General features: G+C 43.6%; 2 protein-coding genes across 2 annotated transcripts in view; both read left to right on the top strand.

Moving 5' to 3' along the window:
- Positions 1–26,672, top strand: part of LUZP2 (leucine zipper protein 2) — a 1,010,053-nt gene that overhangs the window by 681,512 nt on the left and 301,869 nt on the right. The gene's annotated exons all lie outside the window — the stretch shown is intronic.
- Positions 5,609–9,055, top strand: LOC141112967 (uncharacterized). Its single transcript, XM_073606053.1, has 2 exons — positions 5,609–5,924; positions 6,043–9,055. Exons 1-2 carry the CDS (start codon positions 5,746–5,748, stop codon positions 7,025–7,027), a joined length of 1,164 nt encoding a protein of 387 aa, XP_073462154.1. The 5' UTR covers positions 5,609–5,745; the 3' UTR covers positions 7,028–9,055.

The following is a 26,672-nucleotide window of genomic DNA, read 5'->3' as shown; positions in this document are numbered from 1 at the left end:
GATCACCACTGAGGTATTTGTATATCACTATCATGTCTCCTCTCAAGCACCTCTTCTCCAGGGAGAATACGTTTAATGCTTGTAGTCATTGTTTATAATTGAGGTTCTCCAATCCCCTTATTAATTTTGTTGCCCCTCTCTGGACTCTCTTCAGTTCCAGCACATCCTTCCTGAGGATTGGTGACCAGAACTGGACGGAATACTCGAGATGTGGCCACATCAGAGTTGTGGCAGGATTATAGTTTTATCTCTAGAGTAAATTCCCTTTTAAATGCATGCCGATAGACTTCTTGCTTTGCTTGCTGCGGCTTGACATTGCATGCTATTGCTCAGTCTGTCTTCAACTAGGACCCCCAGATCTTTCTCCATCCTGGATTGCCCCAGAGGTTCCCCCGACTGAATAACTTGTGTTCATATTTTTGTACATTTTTCAATATAGTTGCGCACTCCATTAATTTATTGAGGTATTTTTGTAACATTTCTATGTCCTGCTGTGATGCTATTGGCCTACTTATTTTTGTGTTGTCAGATAGAGTTGTTTGATCGTAGTGGAAAAACCAAGGAGTCCAGATATTTGTCTTCTTGGTCCTTCATGGCCAAAGTTAGGTTCTCCATCTGCTGGATTTCTGTGATCCTGGCCAACCATTCTGCTTTTGCAGGAGGTGAGGACTGTTTCCATATGGCTTGGATGAAGGTCTTGGCCACATTAATGAAAGCCCCCTTTAACTATCCTGGATTCCTTCTTATGTCAAAAAAGGCTTGTCATTAGCCTACTTTTACAGAAAGAGTAATCTAAAACATTGAAAGCATTTACAATTAGTGATGAAATATACAAAATGAAAAGAAAAAAAAAACATACAGAACACTAAATGAAATAAACTAAATTATCCTAAATATACCCATAACAAATCCTCAATATGACAAGAAAGCAAATTTTCCCTAAGCAGGTCAATGAGCAAAACAAAATGTATTTGCTTTCAAAAAATTATGCAGATGGCAAAATTGGTCATTGCAATTTCAAGGTTCATCGTTGCCAAATACATTCTATTCATCAGTAATCCTTGCTTGGGTTGAAGATGCTTGCTTAAATCAGATAAAGAGATGATGGACGTGATCCACTTTTACCAGAATTAACTTCAATCAGGTTGAAATCTATACTATTTTGTTGTCACTTGTGCTTGTGTCATTTGCAGACCTCTACATCTTCCATGGCATCCCATCAGAACCATAAAATAGCTTTCCTGCATACTCTGCAGCCAGGGAACAGAGATGAAATAGAAAGTTCTTTAATGCTGTGGAGATGTAGCAGGGAGAAATAGAGTAGCAGTGACTGCTCCTTTAAGGCAGTTTGGATCGGTAATCTGCAGGAGTTAATGTTACCCCCTGTGTTATTTTGCAGTTAGGGATACTGTCCAATCCATGCCACTTCCTAACTTGTTTATGTTTATCTTAAATTTGGGGCAGAGGGTTTATTTATGGTAGTTTAGTTTATTTTTCAGTTTTCTTTGTATTTATGTTTTTACTTTTTTATTGTATTTGATTATTTAATCATTAATTGATTAATGCTTGTTTGCTTTTGCAAATATGTTACCTTTTTATTTCTTTTTTGCTGGCCATTGTTTTCTTTCTGTTGGAAAGAAAGTAATGAGATTAGGGACAGAGCAGATCCAGAAAAGTTGAGAAGATTTTTTTAATTCATTGCATCCTTAAAATCTACCAACTTTTGCAAACATTTCAGGGAAATTGAATTTCTCATTTTTACCCACCCTAAGCCCCTGTTCGCACGGGTGTGACTTGTCATCCGTTTTGATAGTTTCAAATTGCATGACAAGTTGCACCTAGGGTTGCCACCTCATCCCTTTAAAACTGAACACATATTAATTACACAGGTTCCGTGGCTGATTAACCACTTAAGGACTGCCCCACTCAGATATACTGTGGCAGGGCGGACCCCCTGCGTGAAATCACGTACCTGTACGTGATTTCGTGTACAGGGCCTGGGGCCCTGGACACAGCAGGAGCCAATCAACTGATCGTTGACAGTAGAGGCAGAACAGAGGTCTGTCAGAGAGGAAAATGGAGATCTTGTGCTTCTGCTAAGCAGAAACACGAATCTCTGTTTTCCTCCAGTTAAGCCATCCCCACACAGTTAGAAAGCACTCCCTAGGAGCACACTTATCCCTTTGATCGCCCTGGACCTTAACCCCTTCCCTGCCAGTGTTTACTGTTGGCTTTTTTTTACCCTAACCTTAGTCACTTTAGTGCCAGTCTGTTTGCCGAACTGCTAATTAATTGCCAGTCTGCAATTAATAATGTAGAATAATGAATAAGTATATTCAAAAGTTGCAGCTGATAAAAACAGTGCTGTTCACTCCTGAAAAAGAGCTTACTGTACATATTTTTGGTAAAAAATACCAATAAGCTTATATTAATTGGTTTGCGTATAGTGACTACAAACACTATGGGATATTTTTATTTTTTTACTAGTAATGACAGTGAACAGCAACTTATAGTGGGAGTGCGATATTGCAGCAGAAATTTTGACACTAATTGACACTTTTTGGGGACCAGTGACATTAATACAGTGATCAGTGCTAAAAAAATATGCACTTTGACTGTACTAATGACACTGGTTGGAAAGGGGATAACATCATTGGCAATCAAAGTAGTAGCTGTGTGCTTGGCCAGTGTTTTTGTACAGTGTGGGAGGTGCTTGTTTACATAGGCAGACCGCCGTCCTGTCTCTGCGGGATTATTGGCAGGTGCCATGGTACCCGCTGCTGGGCTCCCACTGTGTGTTTGCAGCGGGAGTGAGCTGCCAATGGTGTGCATCCTACCTGGAAGAGCCTGATCACACATATATACAGGTGCACAGCTGCTACCCTGTAGCAGTAAAACTGCTATGCGGCAGACAGCAAGTGGTTAAGACTTAGAACAACTCATCTTCTCTTTGAAAAGCAATGGTGACTGGCTAGCTCATGTGTCAGCATACTACCAATGCTTGTGATATGGTAGCTACCTTTGTGTACTCCTTCTTGACCCAGCTGAAATCTCTGATTTACATGTGCATGACCCGGCTTGTTCCAACCCTGCTATTCCTTGCTACTGATTCTGTACTGGTTGAACTTTGATCTACTTGTGTATGACCCAGCTTGTTCTGACCCTGCTCTACCTCACTGATGCAATACCATTTGAACTCTGATCTACACTAGTATGGCCCAGCTTGTCTAAACCACACTTTTACCTGACTCTTCAGTGTTACCAGGCTAACCACTACAACTTGGCTGTCCTGGCCGGCTTCTGCTTTGCATCAGACTCTTGCTGTTCCACCGACATCTGCAGCGGTGCACCAGCGAGGTACCAGCCAGCCTGCTCTGTTTACTCCACCTACTTCTGTCCTGACACATATATTGGTTTTCTTTGTCCCTTCAAGAGTGCTCTGATATAGTTCTCTAGAGCAGTGGTCATCAACCCTGTCCTCAGGGCCCACTACCAGGCCAGGTTTGCAAGATAACTGAAATACATCACAGGTGATATAATTTGCTGCTCAGTGATTGCAGTATTCTAGTCCACATCTCCCCAAGGTAATACATAAAACCTGGCCTGTTAGTGGGCCCTGAGGACAGGGTTGATGACCACTGCTCTAGAGGACATGTATGTCCTCTAGACCAGACACTTCTCTTCATCCTTTGTTTGAAGCCTTAAGATGACATAAATTGGATTGGCCATTGTCAGGTGGTAGGGCATTCTTAAAAAAAGCAAGTGTTTCCACCCTAACCAAAAGCCTTGGCATGTTATATCCAGGCAAAGGGGGAGATTTCCTGAAACTGGCACACACATAATCTGGTTCGGCTGTGCATAGTTACCAAGCAGCTTCTAACTTTAGCTTGTTCAATAAGGCTGATTGGTTTCTAAGTGGAGCTGCACCAGATTCTGTGTGCACCAGTTTTAGTAAATCTCCCCCAGAGTGTCTCAATGTAGTACAATTAAACATACCTGGATGCTGAATGACAAATACACTTCTCCATTGCATTACCAAACTCAGCTTGCAATCTACATTCTACATAGACCTGCATCAAGAAACAGTGTTTTTGAATGCTTCACAAAATCCAAATACAATTATGCTTCATTGGTATGTATTACAAGTATCAAAAATGAATTTAAAACTGATTATGTAAGAATTTTATTTTACCTCCTGGATTAAAAGTAACAAGACCATTTAGCAATAGAAAAGCAGATGTTCCCATTCTGTTTTTCTTGTGTGTGTAATTGCTATTGAATTGCAATTAAAACAAATACAAGTAAACTAAACATTAATTCATAGATCACCATCTGTTTTTTTATTGTGTTTACTTTCATATATTTTATTACTGCTGCAGTTGAATATATTGATTTGAGGCTTCACACACTGTTTGGTTTGGCAAATTATTGTTACTCTTTTAGTGCCGGTTCACACTGATGCGAGTTCATAATGAATGCGATGCGTCAAAAGCAATTTAAATTCGCATGTCATCCCTGAAGTAATTGTTTTCAATGACGGTCGTTCACATACATGCGTTGCGATTCCTCTACGAATGCGATGCGATCAAAAAAAGGGTCTTGTGCGAGTTTACTGCGTAGCGTTGCGAATTTAGTCTCTATAGACATCAATGTAAATCGTTCTGGAATCGCATTTGATGGTTCACATATGTGCGAATTCCTAACCTCCAGCTCCTCCTCCCAGTACTGCCCCCTCACCTCTCCCAGTACCGCCCCCTCACTTCCTGTTTCCTGTCTCATGCCCCCTCACTTCCTGTTTCCTGTCTCATGTCCATATGCAGACAGATAAGATGGCCCCCCGGCGTCGGAACTCCATCGACAATGAGGAGCTCATCAGGCTTGTTCGTGACAGGCCATACATATGGGACAGCCGTATACCCGAATATAAAAATAATGCCCAGAAGGGCAGAGGCTGGGAAGAAATATGTAAAACTTTATATTCTGACTGGGAAGATTTTACTCCACAAGTTCGCAAACATAAACGTAAGTACCTGTTTATTCATCCCACTGACCACCAATGTAAGGGCATCCATCCCTCTGACCACCAATGTAAGGGCATGTATCCCACCGACCACCAATGTAAGGGCATGTATCCCACCGACCACCAATGTAAGGGCATGTATTCCACCGACCACCAATGTAAGGGCATGTATCCCACTGACCACCAATGTAAGGGCATGTATCCCACTGACCACCAATGTAAGGGCATCCATCCCTCTGACCACCAATGTAAGGGCATGTATCCCACCGACCACCAATGTAAGGGCATGTATCCCACCGACCACCAATGTAAGGGCATGTATCCCACCGACCACCAATGTAAGGGCATGTATTCCACCGACCACCAATGTAAGGGCATGTATCCCACTGACCACCAATGTAAGGGCATGTATCCCACTGACCACCAATGTAAGGGCATCCATCCCTCTGACCACCAATGTAAGGGCATGTATCCCACCGACCACCAATGTAAGGGCATGTATCCCACCGACCACCAATGTAAGGGCATGTATCCCACCGACCACCAATGTAAGGGCATGTATTCCACCGACCACCAATGTAAGGGCATGTATCCCACTGACCACCAATGTTAGGGGCATGCATCCCACTGACCACCAATGTAAGGGCATCCATCCCACAGACCACAAATCCCACAGACCAGCTGTGTAATGAGCATTGTTCCCACTCACCACCAATAAATTTGTTATGTTTTATTTGTTTACAGAAGCACTCGTACGTACTAGGTGGCGAAGCCTGAAGGATACGCTACAAAGACACCAGAGACTGGAGCGTGAAGCACGAAGTGGGTCTGGTGCCGCCCCAAAGCGTCCCTATTCGTTTGCTCGATACCTGGACTTTCTCAAGCCAGTGCTAGAATTAAGGAAGTAAGTTTACATACAAGAATACTTCACTCTACCATCCCTCTCCTGTCCTCCCCCTAACCTTCACTTCTACCGCTATCATCTTTAGTTAGAATTTCAAGTATCAACTTTTGTCTTTCAGCACAGAAGCAAGTTGGGAAGAGGAGGAGGAAGAGGGAGAGGAGGATGCTAATATTGTTGATGTAGATGAGGGAGTTTCATTCGCTTGCCAAAACGTAGAGGAATCATCATCTTTTGAGGTAGAGGGTGACGCAATCGATGTACATGAATCATCGACTCAGGAGCAAGAAAATGAGTCTACGGACATTTCTACACCTTCCAACAGACGGAAAAAGCTAACATCTAACTCACGCAGGAAGCGAAGCAGCAGGGCAGCAGAACAGGTGGAAGAACAAGATCAGACAAATCAATTGCTCAGTATTGTATCAGGGATCACTGAACAAATGGATGTTCAGAGATGCCCTCATACAATGTTTGCCCTAAGTTTGGTGCCTCTGCTCAAAGAGGTATTGCCAGAAAAGTACTTTAACATGAGGATTGCAGTGCAACATTGCATACATTCCTTCACTATTCCAAGCCATGTTTCAGAGCCAACGCAAGAGAGTACTAGTACTCAAATAATTACACCCTTTTCTGTTGCTCAAAATCCTGCACCAAACCCTTATCCTTCCAGTTTTTCTGACTACCCAAGCATATATGAGACCCCCAAATCAAAAAACCCATATCCGGTTCCTCCACCAATTGCTTCCTTAATCATCCCTCCAACTAGTACCCCTGGTATAACAAGGGCAATGGAATTGAGACCACGCGAATCAATTCCTCACCATTTACCACAACAAAGCAGAGTGCCACAGCTCTACAATCAAATGCCATCCATGCCAAACCGCTATACACCTGTGTCAAGACCTATGGAACAGCACAAACAAATCAATCCTAGTCCTTATCCCTATAGAAATCAATCACTTGAAGATAATTTAATCGAGCCTCCCACAAATGCACAATATAGGCCCCCGAGTGAACCACCGGATAGAGTGATATCCCCGCCTGTGCATTTGAGGCAAGCAACGCCTGAGCAACAGAGTGTTACAAAATATTTGAATTTATAGATTTAAATTTATTGTAATACTCTGCCTGTAGCCTACCTGTTGAATGGCACTGCCACTTTCATGTTGTTAATCCAAATTGGATTTGTTTAGGTTATGTTTTCTATTTTTTAGAGTATTTGCATCCCACCAGACGACCGATTGGTGGTCACACAAGCCCTGACATTGGTGGTCTGTGGGATTGCCTGTCCACAAATGCCAGGGCTTGTATCCCACCTCTGACCAAAATGTCAAGGTCTGTGATGCGGTTATGCTATATCGGCCTGCCACGAGTGAACCACCGGATAGAGTGATATCCCCGCCTGTGCATTTGAGGCAAGCAACGCCTGAGCAACAGAGTGTTACAAAATATTTGAATTTATAGATTTAAATTTATTGTAATACTCTGCCTGTAGCCTACCTGTTGAATGGCACTGCCACTTTCATGTTGTTAATCCAAATTGGATTTGTTTAGGTTATGTTTTCTATTTTTTAGAGTATTTGCATCCCACCAGACGACCGATTGGTGGTCACACAAGCCCTGACATTGGTGGTCTGTGGGATTGCCTGTCCACAAATGCCAGGGCTTGTATCCCACCTCTGACCAAAATGTCAAGGTCTGTGATGCGGTTATGCTATATCGGCCTGCCACGAGTGAACCACCGGATAGAGTGATATCCCCGCCTGTGCATTTGAGGCAAGCAACGCCTGAGCAACAGAGTGTTACAAAATATTTGAATTTATAGATTTAAATTTATTGTAATACTCTGCCTGTAGCCTACCTGTTGAATGGCACTGCCACTTTCATGTTGTTAATCCAAATTGGATTTGTTTAGGTTATGTTTTCTATTTTTTAGAGTATTTGCATCCCACCAGACGACCGATTGGTGGTCACACAAGCCCTGACATTGGTGGTCTGTGGGATTGCCTGTCCACAAATGCCAGGGCTTGTATCCCACCTCTGACCAAAATGTCAAGGTCTGTGATGCGGTTATGCTATATCGGCCTGCCACGAGTGAACCACCGGATAGAGTGATATCCCCGCCTGTGCATTTGAGGCAAGCAACGCCTGAGCAACAGAGTGTTACAAAATATTTGAATTTATAGATTTAAATTTATTGTAATACTCTGCCTGTAGCCTACCTGTTGAATGGCACTGCCACTTTCATGTTGTTAATCCAAATTGGATTTGTTTAGGTTATGTTTTCTATTTTTTAGAGTATTTGCATCCCACCAGACGACCGATTGGTGGTCACACAAGCCCTGACATTGGTGGTCTGTGGGATTGCCTGTCCACAAATGCCAGGGCTTGTATCCCACCTCTGACCAAAATGTCAAGGTCTGTGATGCGGTTATGCTATATCGGCCTGCCACGAGTGAACCACCAGATACTGTGAAATCCCTGTTTGTACCTGAAGCTAGTAAGACCTGAGAAACAGAACTATATTTCAAATTGATAGATGCCTACCTGTTAAACGGCACAGCCTCTTTCATGTTGTTAACCATATTGCATTTGTTTACGTTATGCAAAATTTTTTGGGTCCTACCAACTTTTCAGGTCAGCGTGGATTATGCAGTGGGGTACTTGTACTAATTTTGGATGAAGAGAGAGTGTAAGGTGGAGGTTGAGGTGGGAGGGTCAGAGGAAGTGAGAGGGTCAGAGGAAGTGAGAGGGTCAGAGGAAGTGAGAGGGTCAGAGGAAGTGAGAGGGTCAGAGGAAGTGAGAGGGTCAGAGGGAGTGAGAGGGTCAGAGGAAGTGAGAGGGTCAGAGGAAGTGAGAGGGTCAGAGGGAGTGAGAGGGTCAGAGGGAGTGAGAGGGTCAGAGGAAGTGAGAGGGTCATACTAGAAAGAAGAGATCAAGTGAGGGGGAGAAAGAATGAAGGATGAGAGAAAGGGAAGTAGGAGACAGAGTATTATCTCTTGGTTATGTGGTTCTTCATAATGTTTGCAGTTTGAAGTATGATTATTTTCCAAAAAATATTTTCAAAAGTATGTAATTACTTGAAGATTACAAATGAAACAAATAAAAACCATTTTTTTTTGGAAGAGAACAATGGTGTGATCTCTGTCTGCATTGCTTCTATTGCTTACTATGGCACAAATCATCCATCTCATGTACCGATTACCTCCTGGAACCTATAAACCCATTATAACTATATTGCTTATCACTGTGTATTTGTCTATTGATTGGAGACGTCAGGGTTAGGCTACATTGTACGGCTACACACTCTTTATATTTATTCATCCCACTGACCACCAATGTAAGGGCATGCATCCCACTGTCCACCAACCCCACTGTCCACCAACCCCACTGTCCACCAACGCCACTGACCACCAATGCCACTGACCACCAATGTTGTTGAATGATATTGCATGGTCTGCATGTTGACACAGAAAATGCCACAAATAGATGGACACACTGTCGAACAATAAAACTTTATTGCAGAAAAAAGTACAGATCGTACACGATGCAGCATTGACAAAGAAAAAATGATTGGTCTGTATTAAATGGAATCAAGCTGCCATGATACTTGACCGGCAGGACTCATAAAGAAGTCAGTATATTGCTCACGGATGCTGGCCCCCCTGTAATTGCCCCTTGTATGTGTCCAATCTGCGCCTTCCATCTCATCCATTAAAGAGTCCTCGAAAAGGTATCCATCTCTTTCGCGGACAAAATTGTGGAGTGCACAGGCAGCTTTTACGGCAATTATGGCGTTTTCCATGTGTAAACTTATTGGCGTGTGGAGAAAACGCCATTTGTTTGCCAGAATTCCGAAAGTACACTCCACAACTCTGCGTGCTCTTGTTAGCCGATAATTAAAGACCCTTTTCTCCACAGACAGCGACCGGTTAGCATATGGCCTGAGCATTTTTTCTGAGAGAGCGAAAGCCTCATCACCGACAAATATGAAAGGGAGACAGGGTTCTGATGTTCCAGGGAGTGGTCGTTCGTTTGGGAGGTCCAGTGCGTTCTCCCGAATCATTCTTCCAAAGGTAGAGTGGGAAAAAATGCTGGAGTCAGAACTGCTCCCATAAGAACCAATGTCGATGTAGGTGAACGAATAGTTTGCATCAGCGACTGCCAGCAGAACGAAAGAGAAATATTTTTTATAATTAAAAAATTTTGACCCACTACCGACTGGCCTCACAATTCTGATGTGCTTGCCGTCTATGGCACCAACACAGTTAGGGAAGTTGCAGCGCTCCCAAAACAACTCAGCTTTGGTGTTCCATTCATCTTTGTTTGGTTTTTTCATGACCACATCTCTTAGAACCTCCCAGATGGCGATACAGGTGTCACGCACAATTGTGCTCACCGTAGATTTTCCTAATTTGTACTCATAGTGTAAGCTGGCAAATGAAGTTCCAGTTGCTAGGTACCTGACAAAAAATATCAAATAAATTAGTTATGTTTTTTTTTTATTACAGAAGGACTCGCACTAGGTGGAGGAGACACTTCAGAGAGTCAGAGGAAGTGAAAGGGGCAGAGGAAGTGAGAGGGTCAGAGGAAGTAAGAGAGTCAGAGGAAGTAAGAAAGTTACAGTAAGTAAGAGAGTCAGAGAGTCAGGGGAAGTTATAGAGTCAGAGGAGGTCAGAGAGTCAGAGGGAGTTAGAGAGTCAGGGGAAGTAAGGGAGTCAGATTGAGAGTCTGGGGACGTTAGAAAGCTAGAGAGTCAGGAGGTCAGAGAGTCAGAGGGAGCTGGATTGTTTCCAAAATATTTCATGCCAAGTATGTAATCCAAAAAATTTACATATTAAGTTTTTTAAAATAAAAAAAAAAAAAATTTTTTGGCAAACAATTTTGTTGTCATATCCATCTGCATTCTTAGCATTCCTTAGTATAGCTTACTATGGTGCATAGCATAAAATTACAAAGTATATCTATATTTTACCTTAATGTAACAAGCAACCTTTCCGCTGGCTCTACACTATTCCGAAAGGTGGTGTTCTGATACTCCAAACGTGTACCAAGCAGACGAAGCAATTCATCAAAACTAAGAAATAAAAACACAAATTCAATGTAAGTGACAGGCTAAAGCCCATACACAAATTCAAATAAAATGGTAATAGGAAACAGTTTTAGTAAAAGGAGAAAAGCGATCAAAGGTTGGATTGGTGGTCAGTGGCGTTGGTGGTCAGTGGCGTTGGTGGTCAGTGGGATTGGTGGTCAGTGGGATTGGTGGTCAGTGGGATTGGTGGTCAGTGGGATTGGTGGACAGTGGGATTGGTGGTCAGTGGGATTGGTGGTCAGTGGGATTGGTGGTCAGTGGGATTGGTGGTCAGTGGCGTTGGTGGACAGTGGGATTGGTGGTCAGTGGGATTGGTGGTCAGTGGCGTTGGTGGACAGTGGCGTTGGTGGACAGTGGCGTTGGTGGACAGTGGCGTTGGTGGACAGTGGCGTTGGGGGTCAGTGGGATTGGTGGTCAGTGGCGTTGGTGGACAGTGGCGTTGGTGGTCAGTGGGATTGGTGGACAGTGGGATTGGTGGACAGTGGGATTGGTGGTCAGTGGGATTGGTGGTCAGTGGGATTGGTGGTCAGTGGGATTGGTGGTCAGTGGGATTGGTGGTCAGTGGGATTGGTGGTCAGTGGCGTTGGTGGTCAGTGGGATTGGTGGTCAGTGGGATGCATGTCTGTGATAGATAAGAAGGAGGGAGGAAGGGTACAGGTACTAACCTATTTACTGACATCCGGGAATAGTTGAAGAACTTCTCCTCATGCTGCCTGAGATCATTGTAGAGGATCCTGAACTGGCCTCTCTCTTCCCTATTTTGAATAATTGGATGGACCCAATATCTTCTTGTACTCATCAGTCTCTTCCTCATCCTCCTCCTCCTCTTCCTCCTGGCTTTGTCCATCAGGACTGCAGCAGTAGCAGTAACAACTGCTGCTATGATCAACGGCATTTGATGAAACATAATGATACTACTCACAGACAAACCACACTCCTCAACGACAATACTCCCCCACAAAGGAAAACAAGGAAGAGCACAGGAAGTTAACACCCATTTTTTTTCTTGCCTTTTTGATTGGCCTGAGCACAAATCGCATCTGTGCCTAATTTACATGTACAGCGCATACAATTCGCATACAATTCGCATTGGATTCGCAATACAATCGTGCTGGAAATAATCAAACACGCAATGAAAAAATTTGCATCTAAATCGCATCGCATCAGTGTGAACCGGCACTTAAGATGTTGTCTTTAAGACTGTGTTATATAAGTAGAGTGTTTTCACATTCATTAAGACCCCATTCACACCTTGGCGTTCCTAGAAACATGCACAAAACACGCCTAAAGGCACATCATGTTTGCATGTCAATAATTCATATTGACAACCCAAACGTGGGTAGCAGTTACTCATTTTGTCACGCAACAAACCGCTCTAAAATATGTATTTCAAAACATGCGAGGCTTATTGTAGAAACAAGGTGCTGGAGCTACCTTGGCGTATTTGTCACATTTAGGGCAGCCCGTTCACTTGAACGGGCTGCCCTATGCTGTAGAGCGACAAACACACAATAAAAGTGATAAAAAATGAATTGCATTGGAATGGGGAATACAGTAGAATCATTAATACAGTAGTACCATAATGCACTTATGGTCCTGTGCCCAGGGTAGCAAGTCAAGAGATGCAACAGCAAAGACCAGCTTAAAACCTATGGTCTTTGTCTGCAAATCTAGATAACTGTGAATAAATCCTGCAGCAGAAATAAAGGGAAGGAGCTGTAGATAAAAAAAAATGTCTGGAGAAATCCCACACACATACAACCATCACCATTCATGTCAAGCATCTGTGGTAGTGACCCCTTGTAGGTCGCCAGTTCAGAGTTCCCCAGTGTGTGGAATCTAAGCCCCAGCCTGCTTCTTCACCAGAGCCCCTGATGGTAAGGATGGACTTTCAGCAAGCTGAAACCAGGTCGCAGTTCCCAGGTACGCCCAGCTGAGGAGGCAGAAACCACTCGCGTGTGCAGAATACAAGTGGCAGGAGACAAGCCAGGTCAGGGCTGGCAGCAAACAAGCACAGATGGTATACGAAGCCAGGGTCAGTACACGGGTAGTCAGGCACAGGATACACAAGTGACCACGAGTTCAAAGAACTGTGAAGTTGCTCAGGCAATGTGGGTTACACTGAGCATGTCTTATACAGGCAAGCAAACTAGAGGACGGGCCAGTAAGTGATGGAAGGGAAGGAAATAAAAGCCCACAGAATAGCAATCTATGCCCATAGGTGAGCACAGCCAAATCACACAAGTGAAAGGGATCAGAGTAGAAGAAGAACTGCAGCAAGGAGGTAAGAATACACAGGCAGGAAACTGCAGGCTAATTTGTGGCAATCCAAACACTGAGTCACACACCGATGATGCCACACAATAGATTTAAATTAGCCATCCTAACATATAGAGTGCCACCATTAACAGACTGCCCCACTCTCACGTTCCACCCAAACATTCAACAATGTCTTTCACTGCAGGTTCCTGATTTACTGTGCAATCCAGTAGCTGCTGTGCATATACTAACTGCACATAAAGGGAAATGTGCATGCATTCCAGAGATGTACTGCGTATATTTATTTTTTATTTTTTAAGTTTGCCATGACATACTTTAAAGCCCAATCTCTTGAATTTTTTATAATAATAAAACGGGCCTCCAGCCAATGTACAAAATAAAAAAAGCTCAGGCTCCAATGCTCACCTTCAACCTAGAGTTGTGCAGATTGTAATATAATTATTACTTCTTTGCCACAAGATGTCTTTAGTCTTTTGAGTTGAATGTTGCTGGACAACATTCAACCTGGAAGACTGAAGACATACTATGAATACAGGGTGCATACTGTCTCTTGCGGAAATATCACTGCAGAGCCCTTCCTTAGTATTTTAATGATGCAGAGAATGGCACTGATGGTATCACAACAATGCTACACTTTGCATCATCACAGGGATACCCTGGGTGGGTCAGAAAAGAGGGGAAAAGAGGGAAGACCCAGTTGGGTTTAAGGCAAATAGGCTATTCATGTTTTAACTTTGCAAGGGAGCTTGCCCTAGAGCTTTGAGAATGTGGTGAAGTTTAACTTGGCAAAGAATTCAAATCATGTGCCTTTCCTATTGCTGGCCACCAGGCAAAGCCTGTTGTCTGCAAGTGGAAAGAGCGAATGTCAGCAGTGTCGAGGGGGAGAGGATCACATATGGAAAGACACAAGAAATATTACTGGATAATGATGGAACTAAAAACCACTGGGAAAAAAAAGGATGTTCAACTTACAGCAATTCTTGAGCTTTGGTCCTATGGACAGGCTAGGCATATTGGACAGGCAGCCATTGTGCACACACAAGTCTTATGCCTTAAGAACGGCAAGGCCTTGTCCTCCAAAGTCAATGGCTTTATTTGATGCTCTTAGCCAATAAACATTTATGATCTTTCAACGACATGAACTTTTGTATTAGGCACTCCTCAATATCCAACTCTGGGTAGATCACATGCAACGAAAATACAATAGAAACAGCATTTTTGCTTGCACATGATAGGATGATGGAAGTCAGCAGAACCTTCGTCTGACAAAGCTCTGGGCTGCAAAATCCCTTACAAAGTGCAATTTCCCTTGCTAAGTTACATAGTAAGGGAGGTTGAAAAAAGACGCAAGTCCATCAAGTCCAACCTATGTGTGTGATTATAGGTCAGTATTACATTGTATATGGACAAGGAAAGATTACTCCTGCACTTGTGAGGGCGTGTTAGGTGTAGATTGGTAGTATTGCAAACTGTAGAAGGACTGGAAGGGATGGTGTTGCGTGTCCCGCTGCCCCAACTGACCCCGGGGTGGCCAGAGTAAAACTATATGGAGGAGGGTGGATGGAGAGTGAGTGATCAATTGCTCACATCAAAGGGTTCATAATTTATTCATATATAATGAAATAAAAACAAATAAATAATAACAATACCATGTTTCATGCAAACAGGTAACAAAATATGCAATAAGAGGAAAAAATAGGTTAAAAATAACACAAGCCCATGTTAAGGTAAGTGTTTAAAATCGGCTGATGCGTTTCGAGGATAACCTCTTCATCAGAGCCTTGAGAACCAGAACACAGTCTGCATAGGCCAGTAGGCCAACATGTGTACATAAAAAGGAATGGCTAGTTAGTAGGTGTAGCCTGTGATGAATAGTTAGTTATTCTGCTATTCTTCTGTTATTGTGTTGTTTTTAACCTATTTTTTCCTCTTATTGCATATTTTGTTACCTGTTTGCATGAAACATAGTATTGTTATTATTTATTTGTTTTTATTTCATTATATATGAATAAATTATACACCCTTTGATGTGAACAATTGATCACGCGCCCTCCATCCACCCTCCTCCATATAGTTACATTGTATATCCCTGTATGTTGTGGTCCTTCAGGTGTTTATCTAATAGTTTTTTGAAACTATCGATGCCCCCTGCTGAAACCACCTCCTGTGGAAGGGAATTCCACATCCTTGCCGCTCTTACAGTAAAGAACCCTCTACGCAGTTTAAGGTTAAACCTCTGTTCTTCTCATTTTAGTGTCTTATTAAACTTCCTTCCGCAAAATAGTTTTATCCATATTGTGGGGTCACCAGTATGGTATTTATAAATTGTAATCATATCCCCTCTCAAGCGTCTCTCCTCCAGAGAGAATAAGTTCAGTGAACAATCAATGTGACATTAAAGCGGACCTTTCTCCCTTTCCCTAAAGAAAGGGTGCTAATGTGAAATCTCCTGACTTTTTAAAAAGTTTTTTGCTTTAATTACTTTTTTCTCTTGCACTTTCTGGTTTCCCTGAAAATAGTGGTGACATAGGCCTAGCAACACAGATGTCCCCTGGCAAGGCGATGCCTTTAGGCAAATCCCATACCTAAACTGTTAGATCTTGCAGCATTGTCATACTATGCATGCACAAGATTAATCACATGATGGTATGCACTTCGTCTTACATGTGTCATGCAAAATTACAAAAAAGCTCCCTGAGATCTTGTGAGATTTTAAGAAAGGGTTTTCTTTCCCTAGCAGATGCAGGTAGTATTATACATTGCATGACATCATGCACTTCATCTTGCACATGCACAGTATCATGGATATTTTCAAAATGGCAGCACGAGAACGGGGACCCAGGCAGAGCAGAGGCAGGACCAAAATCGGTAAATAAGAGGACAAAGTCACAAGGCTATAGGTAAGTATGATAATTTATTTTGTGCCTATTCACCTATACAGGTTTATAGAGTAGGGTGGGGGTAAGGATCACTCTTGAAGGAAGGTGTGGAAAGAAAAGCTGGTGCAGGGCAGATATGGATGCGAAGTCAGGGAAAGATACAAAAACTGAATGTGACAATTTCCTTGTAGTTTTTTCACTTAATGGTTCATATGTTACAAAACAGTATTTCTGACACATACTGTACATAGTGTTTGAAACCTATTCTACGTTAACTTGAATGCTTCTTCAACACGCTAGCTTTTTGTTGTTTCGCACAGAGTACCAGATGTTCTACCTAGACACTACATATAGATGAACATCTATATTGTAGAGACTGCACGGGAGTATTCAATGCCTTTAAGAATGCTCTTTTAATACTCTGTGATTTGCTGATAAGCACCTTGTATAATAAACACTTTTCCACATCCTTGAATTCCGAATTGCTATTCAAACAGAACATTTTATTGTGCTGAACACCAGCTTATGTTCATCTTAAGTGCAACTTCTTAGAAGTGGGAGTGGTACAAAATTGTAAATGATTCCCTGACTTAACAACAGTCACTAGTGGGATTTTGAATCTGAAACTCCACTTAAAGTGTTCATATACTGTAGCATTACTAGTTTGTAATAACTATATATCCATTTATCTGGTAATATTGCCTTTCTTGAAGGGCGATAATCCTACTCTAAGGGCTTGTTTACAACATTTCAGAGTGGTAATGCATATTACATGCATTGGTGCAAAGCGGTTACATTTGTTCAGAATCTTTTTTTTTTTTGAAAAATATTTATTGGGTTTAATGGCATACAATAGTATAAAACTGAGTGTAACAAAGGTTACAGAGCATTAGTTGTTACAAATTGTAAAGAACAATGACTTCTCATAGTAGTTGAAATAAAGGCTTGTCATATCAGTTAGAACAAAAGAGAAGAAACAGAAAACATAAAAATAAAAAGGAAAAATTAGGGGAAGGGGAGGTCAGGGGAGTTCATGTTTGCCATCTTATCAACACTATGGAGCGTAACTTTGCTCGACATATGAAATCTTAACATCTAGGTATCTTCAGGAGTGGAGGCAGCGTGTGTACATATCTGGCTGAGCATGGTATATATTGGTCAGGGTATAATAAATAACCTGATTGATCTCACTATACTAAGAAATATTGAGTAATAAATGTGGGGGGGTGGATGTTAAGGAGCACAATGGATTTGTGGATATCCTACGGTGGCTTAAAAGTAAAGGAATCCGGGGTGGGGGGTATTTTAAGTCGGCCAAGAGAGTTGGAGAGATCTTTTGTCAAGTACCATTTCGTGTAGCGGAATGGGTGCATTATATCCATCAGTGCCTGTGGAGCGAATGTAGCTTCGATGTATTTTATCCATCTTTTGAAAAAACGGGAAGTCGATCGGAAATTAAGGGTGATGGTGTCCAATCTCTCTAGATGGAAAAGTGATGCCAAGGCCTTTTTAAACATTGTTAGGATAGGTGAAGTAGCTGATATCCAGTGAGACATAATAGTCCTGCGAGCCACTAGAAGACACAGGTGAGCCCAATGTGGAATATTTTGTGAGACCCTCGTAGGTGATGAGGGTGAAGGGGGTATGCTAAACAGGCATAATAGGCGGTCCTTAGTACACTGAATTTTGTGGACCTCGTTGATGTAGGTGATCACCTTAGTCCAATAAGCATCAATCTTGTTACAGTCCCAGAGCCTATGTAGCAAGGTGGGGCGAGGCAGGTTACACCAGTAACATTGCGCTTGGGTGGGGTCCTCCTTGTTGAAGCGGAATGGAAAATAGGCCCTGTGAATGATCTTGAATTGTGTTTCCCTCCAAGATTCGGAAGCAGTAAGATTGCGGACTGTTTTGTATCCCTCAAGGATTTTTTCTGGCAGAGACTCGTCTTCTAATACGTGTGACCACTTTTGAAAGGGTTTGAGGGCATATTTCCGTGTTTGATGTTGTATGAGACAGGAGTAAATATTGGAGATGGAGTAGTTATTGCTTTTGATGAGAGTATCAATGCAGGATGTTTCAAGTGGATTGGTATTGGGGCCAGAACATGATTTGAGATAGTTGATGAGTTGGTGATGGAAGAAAACATGAGTTGGTGGTAGGGAGTACTCCCGCATCAGGGTTTGAAATGGTTTGAATTTGCCCGGCTTGTTGAGATAGAAAGACGAGACATCCGTGAGGCCTTTAAGTTTCCATTGGCCAAAAGCTTTATGGATGATAGATGGAAGGAACATAGGGTTGCCTTGTATTTTGAGGTATTTGGAGATGCTGGATGGCAATTTAAGCAGTTTTCTTACTTCTCTCCACGCAATGACCGTATCCTTAATTAGTACACTTGTTTTGAGGTGGGGGGGTAATGTATTGGGATTGGAATGGAGGATGGCCGAGAGGTCATATGGGTGTACCATAGCCTCTTCTAAGGATAAGTTAGAATATTTAGAACCACCAGTTAACCAGTCTAAGCCCTGTCTAAGTAAACATGCCAGGTTGTAGAAACGCATATTGGGCAGTCCCGCCCCGCCCTCGCCCTTCGGGAGACATAGTTTCTGCAGCGCTATGCGAGGTTTCTTGCGAGACCATATGAAGGCAGTTAGGGCCTTCTGGAGTTTTTGGATATCTGAATGTTTAATTAGAAGAGGTATGGTCTGCATTGGGTAAAGCAAGCGTGCGAAAGATACCATTTTGAAAAGGTGGCATCTCCCAAAGAGCGAGAGAGGTAGGGCCCCCCAAGCCTCCAACTCCTTCACAATTTTGGTTATCAAAGGGGGGTAATTCAAAGAGTACAGAGAGGATGGTTCACGTCCTATTTTAATGCCCAGGTATGTAATATGTTGGTTGGCTATGGCCAGGGGGATAGGTGTTTCCATTTACTGTAAAGATGAGGGTGCAATGGTAGGATCTCACTCTTATCGAAATTGATTCTGAATCCCGAGCAAAGTCTGAAGTCTGAAAAAAGTTGTTTGAGTCTGTCAAAGTCTGCTATAGGGTCGGTAGAGAACAATAGTATGTCGTCTGCAAATAGCGCCGAACGAAGAGTGTGGTTCTCTAGAGTGATGCCACTGATTCCATCAACTGAATTTAATATTCTGGACAGGGGTTCGATTGCTAGATTGAACTGGAGTGGAGACAGGGGGCAGCCCTGTCTCGTTCCTTTTGTTAATGGAATCGTGTCTGATATAAAGTCAGGGGTGACAAGACGTGCGGTAGGGGATGCGTACATTTGTAGAAGGAATCGCATAATCTGTCCTGAGAATCCAAATTGTGTCATCACTCTAAAGAGCCAGGAGAAGCTGATGTTGTCAAAGGCTTTTTCCGCGTCTAAGGACATGATGGCAATGTCTTGGTTAGGGTGGGTTTTGGCATACTCTAGAGCCATTAATACTTTGCGAATGTTTAGGGTAGCTGATCTTCCCGAAACAAAGCCAGATTGGGCTGGGTGTAATAAAGATGGCAGTAGGGGAGCTAGGCGCGACGCAATTATTTTGGATAGGTTTTTGACATCGACATTAATTAACGATATCGGTCGGTATGAACCCGGTAATAGGGGATCTTTCCCTTTCTTAGAGATTAGTTTGATGTGGGCCTGTGTTCCCGTAGGAAGATAGGGCCCTCCGTCCCACATGGCTGCGTATACATGTTTTAAGGTGTCCGGAATAAATTCCCTGGTCATTTTGTAGAATTCGGCGGTGTATCCGTCGGGTCCCAGGGCTTTGGCCGAGGCCATGTCTTTGATCGTAAATCGAATATCATCAACCGTAATGGGGGCATTAAGTGTCTCCAGTTGTGTGTGGTGGAGTTTGGGTAGACGTATTTTGTCGAGCAGAAAGTCAGTAGTAGGTAAGTCAGTCAGGTCAGCTTTGTATAGATTAGTGTAGTATTCCACAAGTAGGTTGCTTATTTCAGCTGGGGAGGTGACCAGAGAGCCTGTCTTAGCTCTAAGAGCAGAGATACGTGTAGGACGTCTAGTTCCTGAGCACATCTTGGCCAGGAGCCTGCCAGCCTTGTTGCCAAATCTATGGAAATGTAGCTGAGAGTACGATGTTTTGGCCACTTCATGCTGTTCTGCCCAGAGGTCAAAGGTGCTTTTAGCCTGTCTCCATTTTTGTATGTTCTCTATGGTGCGGTTTAATGTGAGCTGTTCATGTGCCAAGCGTAGGGCTTCGCTTGACTTACTATATTGTTGCTTGGCTCTTTTTTTGAACTGGGTTGTGTATGAAATTATTTTACCCCGTAAGAAGGCCTTACCTGCTTCCCAGAAGAGGTTAGGGTCTGTAATGTGAGCTCCATTAGTGGAGATGTATTCCTCCCAGGCGCAGTATAGTGTATGTTGGAAGTCCTCATTGTCAACTAGATAGGAGGGGAAGCGCCAAGTAGGGGAGGGAGATGAATGAGCCGTTTGGGTTAGATGAACCACAATTGGGCTGTGGTCTGAAATCACTGCGTCTTGTATGTCTGGTGCACTGATTACGGAGCTTAGGGCCGGGGAGGCAAAAAAATAGTCTATACGTGAGAACGTATTGTGAGGGGGCGAAAAAAAAGTGTATTCCCGATCCGTTGGGTGCATTAAGCGCCAGACATCCACAAATTGCATGGAGGCGACGGATTGTGACAGTAGGGTAGATGCAGATGATGAGGGGGTACGGGTGTGTGTTCTATGTGTAGGGGGGCCTGTGCGATCAGCTAGGTAGGACATGACTGAATTAAAATCCCCACCCATTAGGTGTAACGTCTCTGGGGTAGTTAGCACCCATTTCACTAAGTCTTGAAAGAAGGAGGTTGCAGGAGAATTGGGAGCATAGATGTTAGTAAGTGCTACAGGTTTGTCGTCTATAGTCAGATGTAGAGTCATTTTCCTTCCTTCCGAGTCAACCTTGACATCCCTAACAATGTGCTGTAAATTCTTGTGCAGAAGGATAGCAACACCCGCTTTACGGCCTACTGCCGGTGAACCATAAACAGAGCCCACCCACAATTTACGAAGACGTTGCAAGTCGTCTGCAGCCAGATGTGTCTCCTGAAGTAGAGCCACATCAGTCCGGAGATGCCGCAGGTGTCTGAGGATGGACATGCGTTTGTTTGGGGAACGCAGCCCCTTAACATTCCACGAGACAAACCTTAGGTGACTCCCATCTGCAGACTGTGAAATGGTTGGCAGTTAAAAGTGGTTTGGTTTAGGGGTTTGTATAAGAACCCCTTTGTAGATGTGTTATCTACCTTTTGGGAGCCACCAAAGCGCCTCAGAGCCCCTGAAGACATATGAACTAGATTGGCAAACATGAACTTAAACTTCTCTAAGCAACAATAAGTTATAAACATTAATAAGGCAGAATATCGGATAAGGAAATATATAACGTGCCTTGTGGACTTCTCTTTTTTCCACATGAGGTCCCACCTATCTAGTTAGCATAGCTCTCATTGATTGCCAGCTCCTCACGTAGGGGCAGGGTGTTAGCAACGGGGGGTGAGGATAGGGAAGGTAGGGGAGAGGAAAGGGGGATAGGGGGAGGGAGGGGGTACCGGATAGGAAGGGAGGGTAGTCTAGGGGGGATCCCCTCAGGAAGCAGTGCAGGTTTAAACTAATCAATGGCGAGGTAGGCTAAACACAGGGGAGGGCCCCCCTCTTTAGATTAGGCTTAAACAGACCAGAAAATAGAAAATATAAATAACAAAAACATTGCAAGTGTCCCTGAAAAGGAGGGTCCCCCAGGTTATGGGGGGCTATCTCCGTTATTGAGTTACATGACCATATCACTATAAATGTATAACTTTTAGCTACCGGCTGGTAGGGGTAGTGCTCCATAAAGAGCATGTACGGCAGTTTCTAGAGGCAACAAAAGCATCCTCATTTTAGGGATAAAAAATTAAGAAAAGAAAAACGTATGAGATGGGTTGATACTACCCGTTCGTAGATGGCGAGGTGAAAAAGGTGGTGATGTGGAGTCCTTCAACGATTCCCAGAGCGATCTTCCTGGTTGGTGAAACGGCTGCATTTGTATGGAGGTTTGGTCGGGCTTCGGGGGGTGTTTAGGGGGTCCATACGCGTGCTGTGAAGATGTCGATGGTGAGCCCTCTGCAGCAGCGTTGTGTTCCATTTCGGAGCTTCTGTTGGCTAGGTAGGTTTACGCCTCTTCAGGTGTATTAAAGGTGAGTTGCTCCCCTTCAGGTGTTTGAACGCGGAGGACAGCTGGATAAGCTAGGGAGAATCGGATTTGATTGTGGTGCAGAGTGGAACATACCGAGGAGAATGCCTTGCGTTGTTTCATTACCTCTATGGAATAGTCCGCAAAGAGCAACAGTTTTGCGCCATCCACCACCAGTGAGCGCGTGCGACGAAATTTTTGCATTATGGCGTTCTTGTCAGCATAGTTCAAATATTTCACTATCACATGCCGAGGTTTAGCGCGTGTGTCAGAATATTGACCCATACGATGCGCTCGTTCAACAGTGCAGGGTATACGGAGGCCAAGTTGCTCTGGGATGGTTTTTGCACATATATTTGTAAGGTGTGAGGCCGGGATCGACTCTGGCAAGCCAATTATGCGCAAGTTGTTCCTTCTTGAGCGATTTTCTAAATCGTCCAGCTTGTCCCATATGTCTCTATGCGAGGCAGTGATGCGTGCAAGTGCTGTAGATGAGGCTGTGCAGTCATCTTCAAGTATAGAAATTCTCTCCTCCACCTGAGTGACGCGCTGGGCCTGAGCCTGGAGCTCTATGTGCAGCTGTTCCAGCCCTCTGTGCACCGCTGCGTCCACAGTGGCTGTTAGGGATGGCCCCAGAAGTTGTACTACAGCCTGGGCAATGTTAGCCGGGGATGTGGGGTCGGTCTCTGCCATAGCAGGGGCAGGTTGTGGCTGCTGCTGAGGCCGTTCTGCTGTGTCCGGAGCGGCCGCCATTTTGGCTGTGTCGGCCGCTATGTCTCCCGCCGGCGGAGCTGTGGAGGGGGGCGAGGACAGCTCCACGAAGCGATCCATGTCTGCCTGGGATGGAGCAGAGGCAGTAGGGGTCCCCCCGAGGTTGTGGCTGATTTAGATGCCGATTTTGTGAGGAGCTGTGCAGGAGCTGAGGCTGCTTACCTCCTCCCCATGTGGCGCCGGAACCGGAAGTAGAATTGCATCTTAATGCACTTTCTTGGTGCACTTGCGTTGCAGCACAGCGCAATTCGTGACAATGAACATATGTTAGCGTGTGCTGCCCTGCCTGTGTTGCTCTGTACTGCATTCATGACTCGGGTAGGGCTGAGAGGGCAGAGTGATACAAGGCTTTTTTTCAGCTGGAACTTCTTCAACCTCTGGCTGAGGCCCTTTGCTCCCTACTCACCACTATCACTTGTAAATACAGAAGTCCAGCTTCTGTGTTTACAAGTGACAGCTTGTCTTCCAACAGCTCCCATAGATTTGATCTCCTCAGCGGCTCCCACTGACTGCAGGATGGGGACCTGGGAGATGTAGGTGCCCGGGGTACAGTGCGGATGCTAACACCCCCACTGGATGATCTCCCTGCAAATGAGAGAGGCGGAGCCACCGTCAGTGTGCATGGAGGTAATAGGGAAGAAGAGGGGGGAAGGTGAGATGTGGATGGAAGATGCAAAGATGAGCAGCCGTGGAAGAAGGCTCTGCCCTCTGTGTAGCACACCCCGGAACTATGCACTATGTATGTAGCACAACCCCAAACTCTTCACTCTGTGTGTAACCCTACCAAACTCTGCACTATATACGTAATGCACTCCTGGAATGTAATGCCCCTTTAAGACCCTCTCAATATTAGTATGATTTCACCATAACCACTATTTGATGTGGTTTGGAGGCTGTGTGTGTGAGGGGAGGGGGTTTTGGGGGTTATGGTTGAGTTTCTGCACCTATAAAAAAAGGCCTGGTGATACTTAACATTAAAACCAAACATCATAAATAATGCAATGGGATTGATTTACTAAAACTGAAGCGTGCAAAATCTGGTGCCACACTGAATAGAAACCAATCGGCTTCCAGGTTTTATTGTCAAAGCTTAATTTAACAAGCTGAATTTAGAAGCTGATTGGCTACCATGCACAGCTGCACCAGATTTTGCACTCTCCGGTTTTAGTAAATCAACCTCAATGTGAAAAATATTTTCATTGGAGTGTTATGGCCATAGTTTTTAATAAATAGATAATAACAGCAACGTAAGTAAATAGTGATCAATCGGCGCAAACAAATATCCTAACCTAAAAAGCCGCTATAGCACTCAAGGTCCAAAATACAAATCCTCAGTAAACTTTTAAAAACATAAATAGTGCAGCGCTAAATCAAAACTAGACTAAATCACTTAGGATTAATAATTGTATGAATTTAAAAACTTCAGAGAGAAAGTCCATGCGTATAAATAAGTAAATAGGGAGAAAGGCAGATAAAGTCCTCAGCTGTGAACACTTGTGCTGGTAAAGATGCTTTTCAATCTGGTGCAGATTCCTGAAAATACCATCACCAACAGAAATACAGGCCGCTCACCATGCCTCTGATGAAGTCCCGCCCACTGGGATGATACGCGTGCAAGAGGACCTGAACGCGTCAGCAGCAGCCACCCTCCACTTAGTCTCTGTAAAACATGCTTGCAGCTTGCAGCAAACAATTTCATTCTTAGCACTGGGATCACAGTGCTTCACTTGTGAGTAGTTTTACTTTTGGATTTAAATAAAATGTACTGAGTTTATACAGAGAGCACTATGGATATCTCATTTTGATTTTACATGGTACAACGAGGTTTGTCTGTAACAACATTGATTGTGAGATCTGATGAGCGATTTGGAGCAGTGGATGTGTAATGTGAGTTGGATCTCTGGAAAACATCTTTACCTCTTTAACCCCTTGTGAGGGGAAGGCTTTTGTAGACCTATCTATTAGTTCAGTAGGTCCACTGTGTAAGGTGAGCGGCCTGTATTTCTGTCGGTGGTGGTATTTTCATAAATCTGCACCAGATTGAAAAGCATCTTTACCAGCACAAGTCTTCACAGCTGAGGACTTTATCTACCTTACTCTCTATGTACTTATTTATATGCATGGACTTTCTCTCTGAAGTTTTTAAATTCATACAATTATTAATCCTTAGTGATTTAGTCTAGCTTTATTTAGCGCTGAACTATTTATGTTTTTAAATATAACAGCAACATAATTTATGACACAGGTTCTTTAAAACATACATGACATCTAATACAGCCATAAAAGCCAGGTCCTTGACAATGCCACCTAATATCATGTCCTGTTGCCAACCCGTACCAGCCACCAGTCATTCACAACCATCTCAGTGGGTACGTAAACCTGGAATAAACCTTAGTAATTACTTATTTCATTAACCATATAATCATACAAATTTGTGTCCATTAAGGTTAAACCATTGGTCCAAACATTACCAACAATTTAAATTTTTGGCACCATTAACCATTTTTTGACCAGCCGCTGTCGTTATAAAGCAGCAGGTTAGCTCTCCTGGCAAATCGCTGTAGCTGTAATGCAGCCTTTTAACCACTTGTCGACCTGCTCACGCAGATATACGTCGACAGAATGTCTCTACTGTGCAAACTGACATACCTGTACGTCAGTCCGCAAAAGCAGTATAGCACACGTGCATGTGTGCAGGATGTCCACTGGCGGCTTGCGATCGCAGCAAGGAGAGGCAGAACAGGGAACTGCCTATGTAAACAAGGCATTTCCCTGTTATATAGTTACATAGTAGGTGAGGTTGGAAAAAGACACAAGTCCATCAAGTCCAACCTATGTGTGTGTGATTATATGTCAGTATTACATTGTATATCCCTGTATGTTGTGGTCGTTCAGGTGCTTACCTAATAGTTTTTTGAAACTATCGATGCTCCCTACTAAGACCACCGCCTGTGGAAGGGAATTCCACATCCTTGCCACTCTTACAGTAAAGAACCCTCTATGTAGTTTACGGTTAAACCTCTTTTCTTCTAATTTTAATAAGTGGCCACATGTCTTGTTAGACTCCCTTCTGCGAAAAAGTTGTACCCCTATTGTGGGGTCACCAGTACGGTATTTGTAAATTGAAATCATATTCCCTCTCAAGCGTCTCTTCTCCAGAGAGAATAAGTTCAGTCCTCGCAACCTTTCCTCATCATAACTAATATCCTCCAGACCCTTTATTAGCTTTGTTGCCCTTCTTTGTACTCGCTCCATTTCCAGTACATCCTTCCTGAGGACTGGTGCCCAGAACTGGACAGCATACTCCAGGTGCGGCCGGACCAGAGTCTTGTAGAGCGTGAGAATTGTCGTTTTATCTCTGGGGTTGATCCCCTTTTTAATGCATGCCAATATTCTGTTTGCGTTGTTAGCAGCAGCTTGGCATTGCATGCCATTGCTGAGTCTATCATCTACTAGGACCCCCAGGTCCTTTTCCATCCTAGATTCCCCCAGAGGTCCCCCCCCCAGTGTATAGATTGCATTCATATTT

This window comes from Aquarana catesbeiana, linkage group LG11, assembly GCF_042186555.1.
Source record: "Aquarana catesbeiana isolate 2022-GZ linkage group LG11, ASM4218655v1, whole genome shotgun sequence".
Lineage (NCBI taxonomy): Eukaryota > Metazoa > Chordata > Amphibia > Anura > Ranidae > Aquarana > Aquarana catesbeiana.
The sequence above is the reverse complement of the archived record's forward strand: the minus strand, read 5'-3'. Positions and strand labels throughout refer to the sequence as shown.

Coding starts and splice junctions, on each gene's coding strand:
- LOC141112967 (XM_073606053.1), top strand. CDS start 5,746: ATGTTTTATTTGTTTACAGAAGCACTCGTACGTACTAGGTGGCGAAGC. Junction 5,925..6,042: donor CCAGTGCTAGAATTAAGGAA/GTAAGTTTACAT, acceptor TTTGTCTTTCAG/CACAGAAGCAAGTTGGGAAG.